The sequence below is a fragment of the Pantherophis guttatus genome, chromosome 1 (genome assembly GCF_059756535.1).
Source record: "Pantherophis guttatus breed Tessera chromosome 1, ASM5975653v1, whole genome shotgun sequence".
Classification (NCBI taxonomy): Eukaryota; Metazoa; Chordata; class Lepidosauria; order Squamata; family Colubridae; genus Pantherophis; species Pantherophis guttatus.
Genome location: NC_142063.1, coordinates 320641440 through 320653801, shown reverse-complemented (window position 1 = coordinate 320653801; position 12362 = coordinate 320641440). Strand labels below are relative to the sequence as shown.

At 40.9% G+C, this 12362-nt stretch overlaps 1 protein-coding gene across 5 annotated transcripts; it reads left to right on the top strand.

Annotated features, from left to right (window-relative positions):
- The first annotated feature begins 219 nt into the window (after positions 1–219).
- LOC117667693 (uncharacterized) lies at positions 220–11401 on the top strand. Of its 5 annotated transcripts, none has more exons than XM_034421257.3 (5): positions 220–484; positions 2582–2724; positions 4140–4268; positions 5079–5327; positions 8458–11401. In XM_034421257.3, the coding sequence occupies exons 3-5, from the start codon at positions 4202–4204 to the stop codon at positions 9786–9788; spliced, it is 1647 nt and encodes a 548-aa protein (XP_034277148.2). In that variant the 5' UTR covers positions 220–484; positions 2582–2724; positions 4140–4201; the 3' UTR covers positions 9789–11401. The 5 variants fall into 5 exon arrangements, with proteins under 5 accessions (XP_034277148.2, XP_034277145.2, XP_034277149.2 ...); XM_034421254.3 differs by having other exon boundaries at positions 2560–2724; XM_034421258.3 differs by having other exon boundaries at positions 237–484; positions 2613–2724.
- The last annotated feature ends 961 nt before the right edge of the window (positions 11402–12362 follow it).

Below are 12362 nucleotides of genomic sequence, written 5' to 3'. Positions count from 1 at the left end.
TTCACACAATCACGCTTTATATTATTTATATTATATAATAATATTATTATATCAAAGCTCTGTTCCGAAAAGATGTAGAACGACTTTCTTGATACCAACCCGACCATTTCCTACCTAGGCAAATGAGCAAAGCAGCTCCATTCCCGCCCCGCCCGTCCCCCCCCCTCTCTCTCTCTAGCTCGCTCGCTCGCTCTCTCTCCTATTGGCTCTTTCTTGGTTAGACCCGCCCCGGAAGCTGGTGTTTGAAAATGCAAGCGAGATTTCCTGAGAGCCCCAGGGGAGGTTTTGGAGGGGGGGGGCGGGAGGTTCTCTTGGATTTTACAAGCTGGAAGGTGGGAGAAAAGGGCTTGGACAGACCTGGGTGAATGTTGAGGGCGGGATTTCCCCCCCCCCACCAAGAGGAAACCCAAAAGAGGCTGAGAAGCAGATCGGAAGGGCACGAAGACCAGCTGCCTCTCCTTCTCATCCCCCGTAGCTCCAGCTCGTAAGAAAGGACCAGTTTTCCTTCCTCTGCGCGTCTAATAGTGGGAAAGGGGACCTTTGCGATACCTGGTGACTAGTGTGGGTCTTGTAGTCTCTCTCTGAAGCTGCCCTCCCCATGGGCTTTATTAAACACCTGGAGAGAGGGAAACTACAGAGAAAGCTTAGCTGAAAATCTGCCAGGAGATTACCAGGAGGTCGATCACCAACAGGTCGACCTCTTTTATCTTGGTCTTTATCAGAGGGATGCGGTTGAAAGACAAGAAAGGGTCGCGGGGGTGGGGGGGCACGCCAATTGAAGCCTAAGTCCAGGCAGGTGGCAGGGAACAAAATCTGCAGCTCAGGAAGGAAGGAAGTTTGCAATATAATTCTTATACTGGAGGCTTTTCCCCATAAAGCTTAAAGTGATTCTGGGTTGGTGGCTTAGCTTTCACTAGTTGGGTGGCTGCAATCTTCTGTAGGTAAAATTGACCTAGCTCCCATGATGTGTGGGGTTATGGCCAGGCTAAATTATTATAAAGTATACCTTGAGATTGTACAGACAGCGGTTGAAACAGGCTGCAGGGTGTGGGTGTGTATGCATGAGGGGAGATGTGGAGAGAGAAATGAAGGATTTGAGTCATGTTATGCATATTCTTCGCCAGTACCATTAATTGCGTATTTATTTCCAGATTCCATTTAATGTTGATCTTAGTCATTAAAGCCTCACATGGTTTAGCTTGAAATAATTCCTTTCCCTATATGAAGTTTTATGGATTCCAACTTTGGCTTCAGAATCTCTGCTTTCTGACCCACCCCAAAAACCTCTTTACTGTATGAGCACTTTGACAGATGAGACAGTTCAGCAGGGTTTTTTTTATTTGTTTGCTTTTTATTTTATTTTTTAAAAAAACATTGCTTTGATTGCTTCTGCTGCAAGGAATTTATCATCATCTGCTCATTTTTCAAACTGCATCCATGCTTGTATTATTCTAATGTTACCAGTTCTTTATTTTTTTCCAAAAATAATACTACATCAGTAATTGCAGGTGGGATTATTGTAGCATTAAATATTAGTAAATATTAAAAATGCAAGTAATTATTGTTCTGCAGATGTTGCCACAATGATAACTGAATTTCTGATATCTAATTTTTTGATACATAAACATAAATGTTAATGTTAAATGTTAATATATTTGAATTTGAATTTTGAATTTGTATACCGCCCTTCTCCCTGAGGACTCCCTGAGGATTTGAATTTACTTCTACTTCAGTGCATTTTAGAGAATATTAGATATATGTATATTTGTTCAATAATCTTTATTAAGGTCTTGCAAAGCAAGTGAAAACCCTTATTCCCTTTTTGGAGAGAAAAGGGAAGGTTTAATTAATAACAAACATAATTATTTCAAAAATAATAGACTTACACACTTTAATGCATGCATAATTTGTATGTAATTGGACCAAAATGGACTGTAAAGAAAATTGTTGTGGGAAGAAGTGAGCTGCTGTTTACATGCTGTTATACAAAGAATTAAGACCCCAGTTGTTAAGTATTGCTTAATAGTTCTGCTTTGCACAAAACATACAAGGGATAGTATTGTTTCCCCTTCCACTTAGATATTGAGGGTGGACATCTCTAGTGATAGCCCTACACACAAAGACTCTTGCACAGATCAGGACTCCCATTTTTGGAGGACTTCAGTTCTCACAGTTTACCATGCTTTTTGTACTGATGGCAGGGATAAGGAAGCCTGCAATATGCTTGTATATGCAGTAATTAGAGGCTTCTGTTTCTTAAAGTCAATTGGGCACAAGTCCTAGATCTAACCTGTTTGGGAATACATCCCGTTTAATTAAAGATTTGGCAGGTGCATTTGTAAAACATAATAAGCTTGGGCAGAATTAATCTCTTAGATTTTGTAGTTTATCGTAGTGGGCAAACCTGCTGTTAGGTTAATTTATGATATACAGTTAGTCTGTTTAAAGTTACAATGGCACTGAAAAAAGTGACTTATGACCACTTCTCGTTTTCGCACTTATGACTATTGCACTATCCTCATCGTCATGTGATCACAATTATTGGCAACTGGCAAATAGTTATGATGTTGCACTGTACCAGGGCTATCTGATCACCATTTGAACCTTCCCAGCCATCTTCTGACAAGCAACGTCAATGGGGGAAGCTGGATTCGCTTAACAACTGTGGCAGAAAAGGACTGTAGTTTCTCTAGAAGAAGCTGGAAAAATTCAAATTTCAATACGGTAATATTGCTGTTATATATAAATTCATTGTATATTATTTATCTGTTTCATCATAAAAAGTAACATGCAAAACAGAAAAACAACAAAACAAAACATTGTAAAAGAAACAGAGGAAAGAATAAGGATTTTGAAATAACCTAACTAAGATATATATGTATAGCTGAAAATTTTGACAACTTCTGTTAATTCATCACATTACATGTGACATAATTTGTTGATTATGTACTGTATTTTTTGGAGTATAAGACACACTTTCCCCCCCTAAAAGAGGGTGGAAATATTGATGTGTCTTAAAAATCAAGTACAGCATTTTTGGCCTCCCAATGCCCCGCCCCGCTCATCCCATTTTTGCAAAAAAATGGCCCATTTTTCGCAAAAACCGGATGCACAGAGGCTTTGGGAGGCCTGCATAGTGCTCCTGGGGGCTGGAAGAGGGCAAAAACATTTTTTCCTTACTTACCTCTTCAAAATCTTGGTGTGTGGTATAGACTGGTGCATCTTATAGTTCGAAAAATACTGTAACTTTCAGAAGAGAAAATCATATTTTGTGTGTTACATGCTGTAGTTTTATCATGGTAAGATCTGTCATAGGAGGTTTTGCTCTATTTTATTTTATAAAAGAGCCACTCCAAGGATGGAAGAACATGGACATAAGTAATAAAACAGTAGGAGAAAGAGAAGACAGCTAGAGTCTGAAACCATCAGGGATTGTAAACTCTCATTTATTTCAAGTGATAATGTATTACTGGTTTTTTTGCTTTTAGATCAATAAAATTAATTTTATTGGATTTGTATTGAAATTCTATAAGAATTCCTGCTCTACTTTATTTCCACCTTACAAAAAGACCAAGTTTAAATGAATTTAGTTTTTTTTTTCTTACATTTGGAAAACTTAAGTCATAACGTTATACACCTTATACAGAGAAGGAAAGAAATATTTGGGCCACTAAGTCCAACAACATTGAAAATCAGGGTTGATAACCAACATTGACATCAAAAGAAAGCATAAAAGAGCTTTCTGTTTGCATTAATTTGTGGAATTGGATATCACTTTTATAGGGTCAGTCTAGCCATAAGAGGTCATTTTTGTAGACCAAAGGACAGAAAGTTCCTCGTCCGTCTTCTTGAGTCAACTGCATGCAAGGTTACCGCGAACTATGTATAGCTAGTTTCCATCAAAAAGCCTCAATAAATTTAATACATACATTCAAATAATTCAGTCCTGATGTTCCTCTAGCACAGGGGTCTCCAACCTCCCCAGCTGGCTGAGAAACTCTGGGAGTTGAAGTCCACAAGTCTTAAAGTTGCCAAGGTTGGAGACCCCTGCTCTTAGCATGTGCTAACGGGACTACTAAACAGAATTGGATCTTTTAATTTTTTTATCCCCTTTCAGCTTTTTTGTTTTATCTTGAAAGGATTCATTCCTACTACTGGAAAAGAAACTTCAAACTTCTAGCAAGACAAAGCTCCAACTAACATGGAAAGGAGACTTCTGTGTGCTGTAACCAAAAGGGCAGATGAAACAGTAGATGTCTGCTTCTTGGGTAATGAAGAATGCCCTTTTCTGTATCTAAATTTCTTTATGTTCAGCTAGGACTCCTTCCTTCAGAGAACAGAAAGGGTGATGTATGCTTACAGTATCCACACTCTTCGATCACTAAATGGAAATGGGTAGACAAAATAATTTTCCCAAGATTTAATGAGTGTTATTTGATCTTTTAAAAGCAGACTACCTAGGCCACCTACATGATCTAAATTTACAACCTCCACTTAATTTCTTTTGGAACTTATTTTTATTTAAGGTCTTTGGGATATGAAAAAGGAAGGAAAGGTGAAAGGCCTAATTGCAGTGAAAGGAAGGAGGAGAAAAAACCCAGATATGCAACGTAGGTTTATTGAACACCATTATTTTTGAAACTCATTCGGGCTCGATAAATATATTTTCTTATGCACCTGGGGATTCTTTCACCTCCTTCACAATTGCATAAGTCTTTATCTTAGAATGCTTGATAATTTTTTTATTTTTTTTATTTTGGGTTTAGAAGCAGTTATGATTTTTCCTAATGACTAGAGGCAACACAGTGTGGGAAAGCATATAATTGGTTTTTTTCCCCTTTTATCTGGTATACTGTACTCGGGTAAAGTTCAGTATATGGAAGAGAGAGAAAAATTATGCTCAAAAGTTTGGATTCTTAATCTGACATATGCATGAGACAGCTAAATGCCTTCTGAGATCTGAAAGGTGATTCTTCCACTTCATTCCATTTCCACATACATATAGAAAATAATTTTGAAGTTGCATATTTTCTCATTTGGGGAACAAATTGGGGGTTTCTTTTTAATTACTTCAACAGGCCAGGAACATTTAATCAGAATCAGCGAGGAGAGACGTATATCAGAAGATTCAAAACCAATGGAATTACATGGCAAGTCAGCCTGTAAAGGAGAAGCTTGTGGTTTCCAGAACTGGGAGTGGTCAAAGACCTTAGCAAGCCAAGAAAGAGCAAAAAACGTCCCAGGAGAGAAAGCAAATAAAGCCATTCCCTGCAGAGAAGGGAGCCCAGCTCCTTGTGGAACTAGCGTCCAGTTGAGAATTGACACTGGTAAGGACTATGGGTATATCTTATGAGCTTTGCTCATTTTTGTTCATCTTAACACTAAGCCACATCTTATTTTCATCATGATTTGTTGAATAAGCTACTGTGTACTTACATATTATGCAATTTCTGGGCTGGTTCAGTTGCAACTGGCTTCATGCAGCATAATTCCATTTCAGTAAATGGATTATAAAATACAGTAACCAAATATAACCATAGTAATTCTATTTGCATTATGCCCAGAAACAGCATTCCTAGAAAACAGATCAAGAAATTGGGGGGGGGGCATTTTTGGGCGGGGGGGTCTCATTTCTTAAGTCGGTCTTAAGCAGTTTCTTGGCTGGCTTAGTCTTAATAGCTTTGTTAAACTGCAAGACGGTTGGTGCTGGGCTAATCATAGCGGGAATGTTAGTCCATAGTAGTGGGGCAGGAGGAGAAAGGCTTGGTTTTGTGCTTAATGGTTGCTCTCTTTGGAGTAGGGATTCCAAGAGAATCTTTCCATTTAGGTTTGACTGGTACTGCTGGGAGTAGCCTGTCCCAAAACTATCGAGGCTGCAGACCATATTAAACTTCCAAAGTGCCCATTAGTACTATGAATTACATCCAATGATCTGGATTTACTCTCAGAGAAAATGAAAAAAAAAAGTATGGCACAGCATAAAGGTCACCAACATGGACATAAAAGCTACTGCCAGTACCTAAATAGCACTTGCTTAAATGGTACAAATCAAAACACCGAAATTCAGTGAGATCCCTAATTTGTGGCATTTTGGTGAATTTACCAGACATGGGATGCAAAGCTTCAGACCACCACGCATGATAGCAAAGTTAGAAGTCTGTTTGCTGCCATCTTGTGAAGACCCGGGGCGTGGCATGAAAGCAACACAGCCAGCCAGAGAACAGGTCCCCTTTATTGCTCCAACTTTGCCCCCAAATGTCCCCATGTTTACTACAAGTCCTAGAGCAAAGCTCTCACACGCAACTTCAGCAGCCTCTGGCTGCGAGTAGTCCAGTAAGCCAGGTTAGCCAAACAGTAACCAGGGCCAGCAGTCCAGTAAGCCAGGTTAGCCAAACTGTAACCAGAGCAAGAAGTCCTGTGAAGCAGGCAAACAGGGCAAGCTCCACAAGACAGAGCACAGTAATCTATAGGCATCAGCAAGTGCACACAAGGCTCCACAGATTCAACGCTTGTTCCAGACAAATGCCCCTCCCACCAGCACCTCCTTACATCTCAATCCCCAGGTGTGCCTTGTGAAGGGGGGCAGAGCACTCTCCTCCCTCGTAGCCAGCTCAGTCTGTGTTGTTCTCATCTTCTCTCTTCTCTCCATGCTCTAGGATCAGGAGGGGGTGGTCTTGCTCTTCAGCTGCTCCTCCCTGTCTGCAAGCCTTTCTGATCCTGAAAAGCCTTGCCCGGACTGACTCTGCCCTTCCCCAGTTTCCTCCAAGACCAATGGAGCCACCCTCTCAATTTCTGTTGGCTCTTGTTCCAGCTCATCTTCCCCCGCAGATTCAGACTCCGACAGGGGCATGACACATCTAGAATCATCTGGATTTTCAAAGAACCAAATTGGTAGCCTTAATTTTTGATGCTTTTAGGAGAGCTAACCAAGCACAGTAGCTCACGTGGTTGGAATATTGGGTTGACAATTTGCAAGCCCACATTCGAGACCCAAATGCTGCTGTGTGAGCTCCCATGATTCGCTCCAGCTCCGACCTAGCAGTTTGAAAGTGTGCAAATGCGTGTAGATAAATAGGTACTACTTTGGTGGGCTCATTAATGAGGCCATGAAAGGAGGCCCCAGCTATTTCCCCAGGCAACAATGATGTCACTAGCTAAACCTTTCAACCCGGAAGCGCCTCAGCACTTCCGACACATCAATGACAGTGAGGAGAGCTGTTTGATCCCAACTGATTTAACTTGGTTAGTGGAAAGGATGATTAAATATTAGCATGTTGTAACACAATAGAGGTCAATTGACGCAGTTAGCTAATACTCAATAAAATTCATCCTCAAACGAGTTATGCACAGAATTAAAGCTAACTTGACCCAATGAATTGTGCGCATGCCTAAATCTAGACATTGTTTTGATTAAATAACTATTTGCAGTAGAGAGAGAAAAACAACTGAAAAACCCATCTTGTTTATTCCAAGATCTGGCAACCCAGAGACATGTCTCTCCAACATTAATTGGCTATTGTTAGCCCTTTGAGATAGTTCTGTTATGAAGTAGTACTATGATTATTAATTCTACTGTAAGGTCAGATTAACAGAATCTTGAAAGACTAAAAGTACCTCTTTCCTTTCTTCACTTTTACTCTCCCAAAAACTAGAGAAGATCCCTTCTGAAATGCTTTCACCACACCTCAGTGGTGAAATCCAATTTTTTTTACTATCGGTTCTGTGGGCGTGGTGTGGCTTGGTGGGCATGGCAGGGGAAGGATACTGCAAAATCTCCATTCCTAACCCAGTCCAGGGGAAGGATACTGCAAAATCCCCATTCCCTCCCCACTCTGGGGCCAGCCAGAGGTGGTATTTGATGGTTCTCCAAACTGCTCAAAATTTCCACTACCGGTTCTCCAAAACCTGTCAGAACCTGCTGGATTTCACCCCGCCACACCTCCTTCAGACACAAATTTTATCAGGCTACTATCTAGGTTGCACTCTTCTTCCTGTCTCCCAAGCTCATTCCCATTATAGCTATAGTGATGAAACTTCTCCTACTGTTGCTTTCTTGTCAAAAGGGATGGGGTTAGTAATACAATAAAGCTTACCAGTATTTGACTAACACAAGGACTCATAAGATATCAGGTATTTCATGAAAAAGTATTTTCCTAAAATAGCAGTTGTTGACCCAATTAAAGCAGCAGTGTGCTGCCAAAATCACTGCTAATGAGATATGAAATACTTAGGTTCTAGCTGATTATTAAGCATGTTGCAGAAAAGAGTCATTGCTGTTGCTGTAAGTCAGAATCCTAATGGAAAGAGTAATAAACCCTGTAGCAGATTACCTAGGAAGGACCTACAGGACTAATTAACTATTGGGGGAAAATGGTGGCCCCAAGAAACTAAGTAGATATATAACACAATGTCTAGAGGTCCTACTTAGAAATTTTGTTGGATTTCTGTTTATTCCAGTGGATAATGGATGGAAGAGTGAGAAAGATGGGAAACAATCTGAGGAACTAAAAGAAAATTTTTGGAATCAAAGTAGACCAATGGGAGAAGACGGAGGTTTTGTGGAGAAAAGAGGTGATAAATCTATTACTTCTCAAGGTAGAAGTTTCAGTGAAACCCCAGTTCAGCCTAGCAGCCAAACAGATAAGAGATGCAACAATTGTCTGTATATTCACCAGTTAATCCATACACAGTCAAATCAAAACTTCAAATTTGGGAAGAGTGTGAATTGGAACCAAAACCTTGCTGATGGTCAAGCATTTCTGGAAGACAAGAACCTCTATAAATGTTTGGAGTGTGGAAAGGGCTTCAGTCACAGCTCAAACCCCCCTTCGCATCAGAGAATTCGCAGAGGGGAGAAGCCATATAAATGCTTGGAGTGTGGGAAGAGCTTCAATTCAAGCACCAGCCTTTCTTCACATCAAAGGACACACACCGGGGAGAGACCGTTCAGCTGCTTGGATTGTGGCCTGAGCTTCCGGGACCATTCAGGCCTTATTAAACACAAGCGGATTCACACTGGGGAAAAACCCTACCGTTGCTCAGACTGTGGCTTGAGCGTTAGCACTCAGTCAAGCTTAGTTCGACACCAGAGAATCCATACAGGAGAGAAACCATATCGGTGCACGGAATGCGGGAAATACTTCGGTCAGAGCACAGACCTTGCTTCACATAGAAGGACTCACACAGGGGAGAAGCCCTATAAATGCTTAGAGTGCGGGAAAAGCTTCAGCCGAAGCACAAGCCTGACTTTGCATCAGAGGATCCACACCGGGGAGAGACCGTACAGCTGCTTAGACTGCAACAAGAGCTTCTCTGATCAGTCAAGCTTTATTAAGCACGAGAGAAGCCACACAGGAGAGAAGCCGTACAAATGCCCGGAGTGTGGGAAGAACTTTAGTCGGAGCACAAGCCTTTCTTCACATCAAAGGACACACACCGGAGAGAGACCGTTCAGCTGCTTGGATTGTGGCCTGAGCTTCCGGGACCATTCAAGCCTTGTGAAACATAAGCGGATTCACACTGGGGAAAAGACATACAGCTGCTCAGACTGTGGCCTGAGTTTTACCACTCAGTCCAGCCTGGTTAGGCATCATAGAATCCACACAGGAGAGAAACCATATCCATGCTCGGAGTGCGGGAAGTACTTCGGACAGAGCACAGATCTTGTTTCACATAGAAGGATTCACACGGGGGAGAAGCCCTATAAATGCTTAGAGTGTGGGAAGAGCTTCAGTCGAAACACAAGCCTAACTTTACATCAGAGGATACACACCAGGGAGAGACGATAGAGTACAGTAGGAAAAGCTTTTGTTTTATCAAGCAGAAGTAAACCTATGCAGAGAAGAAGTCATATTTATATGCACAGAAAGATCTTCAGAGAACAAGCATTATTTCAAAGTATTTAACTTGGACTTTTCACCAACCTGTGTAAACTTAATTGTATTTTTGAAGGTAGCCATATGAAAAAGTTATTTTGTTGGTACTCATTCTGTTAAGAAACCTCTACTATGGTCATTCAAATGTAGATTAGAAATAGATTTGTAATTCTAACGCATCGTTTAAATTGAAAAGTATGACTAATTAAATTTTATATTGCTTGCAAAGAACGTTCATTCTGAACAAAAGGTAGACAGAGTATATACCTGTTAGAAATGTTTGAACACTTTCAGAGCAATCATCTAAATTCACATAAAATAATTGTGTGGACTAAAATAAACCATTCCCCCAACAGTGCCAGTCATAGCTTTTATGAGAAGAGAATGAAATTAGTCTAATAACCTACAGAATGGAAAAAACCAATGGTGGTATTCTGCCGGTTCTAACCGGTTCGGGCGAACCGATGGCGGTGGGAGGCTCCGCCCGCCCACCCGCCCGGACATCATCAGGTCCCGTTTTTGACGCTCTGCGCATGCGCGCTCACATTTGTGAACTGGTAGCAAAGGTAAGTGAATACCACCACTGAAAAAAGCATCCAGATGCAATTCCAAGCAAAGGGGAAAGATTTAATACATTAAAGCTTTAAATGTCTGTAATTGATTACTAGGAATTTTTAATAACATTCCTGGAGATAAGCTATATAATGGGACTTAATCTCTGAGTAGGTTTGCATAGAATTGTGCTGTAAGCCAATAAAAGGTCAAAATAGAAATGCAGATCATTGAAATCGGACTGAATATTTCTGATCAAGGTCTGTCCTGAGTTGAGAAGGGCGGACACCGGCAATTAAGAGAAGGATATGCAAGGCCTGCAAGGAAAATGCAAAAAAGGGTTTCTGAGATAGGAGAGATCTTGAGGAAAAAAATTGGTACTTTAAATTGCATAATACGTACTTATTTTCAGTAAATATAGATAGTCCTTGTTCAGCAATCACAGTTGAGACCGGCAACTCAGTCATTAAATAAATGGTCAGTAAGTGAGTTGATTGCTTATGACCTTACATCAGCTTTCCTTTGCTTTACAGACCTGTGGAGATCATAAATTTGAGGACTGGTCCCAAAGTTAATTTTTCATCACTGTCATAACTTTGAATAGTTGCTAAATGAGGACTACCTCTGATGTCAAAATATGCAATACCTGTAAAGTCGTAAATTTCATACAAGATGTAAAGTACAGGCATTAGCAAACTGAAGGGTTAGATTCCTTGTTGAACAGTATTGCTGAAATTGTGTGACTTCTTAAGATGTAACAGAACAGTTGGGAAATTGATAGTGTTTCTTTTGAGATTGTTTCATTCCGGATTAGTTAATTTAATATAATTTAAATCATTGTTTTAAAAAATGGAATCACCAAGAGATTAAAACCCTGCTGTTACACTTCGATTTACATCTCTTTCTTAACTGTTTTTTGTATATTTTTTAAAGTTGTGTTTCAAAACTGATCATTAAAACAAATTAATTGACAACTGTTTTACTATGTCTAAATAATATACTTTATGTAATGTTTTAAGGTATCTTGATGTGTATTGATTTAGGAAAATAGTACAGCTAGGAATTATATAGGAATCATTGGCCCCCACGGAAAGGGCTCACAACTTGGGCGGCCTCCTGGATTCACGGCTGTCTTTAGAAGAGCACTTGATGGCCGTGACCGGGAGGATTTTTCATCAGGTTCGCTTGATCCGCCAGTTGCGTCCCTTTCTAGATCGGTACTCTACGCACAGTCACTCATGCCCTCGTCACCTCTCGTCTGGACTATTGTAACGCTCTCTACATGGGGCTCCCCTTGAGGTGCACTCGGAGGCGCCAACTGGCGCAGAGTGCGGCTGCGCGGGTGGTTATGGGAACGACGTGGAGTTCCCATGTAACACCTCTCTTGCGCGAGCTGCACTGGCTCCCGGTGGTCTTCCAAGTGCGCTTCAAGGTTTTGGTTATCACCTTTAAAGCGCTCCATGGCTTAGGACCTGGTTATCTACGGGACCGCCTGCTACCACCAATAGCCTCCCACCGGCCAGTATGCTCCCATAGAGAGGGGCTCCTCCGGGTGCCGTCCGCCAAACAATGTCGACTGGCGGCCCCTAGGGGGAGAGCTTTCTCTGTGGGGGCACCTACGATCTGGAACGAGCTCCCCCCGGAGATACAGAGGATCCCGGATCTGCGCACCTTCCGTCGCGCACTTAAGACTCTTTTATTTCATCAAGCTGGCCTGGCCTAAATCCTCTCTCCTTTTTAAATGTAAATTTTAATTTGTTTTTAAATTATGGGGTATTTTAAATTCAGACAAATTATTTAATTTGTTTTTATTCTATTTTAAATTTTTGTATTTATGTGTTTTATCTTCTGGCTGTTCACCGCCCTGAGTCCTTCGAGAGTAGGGCGGTATAGAAATTTAAATAAATAAATAAATAAATAAATAAAATATACTAG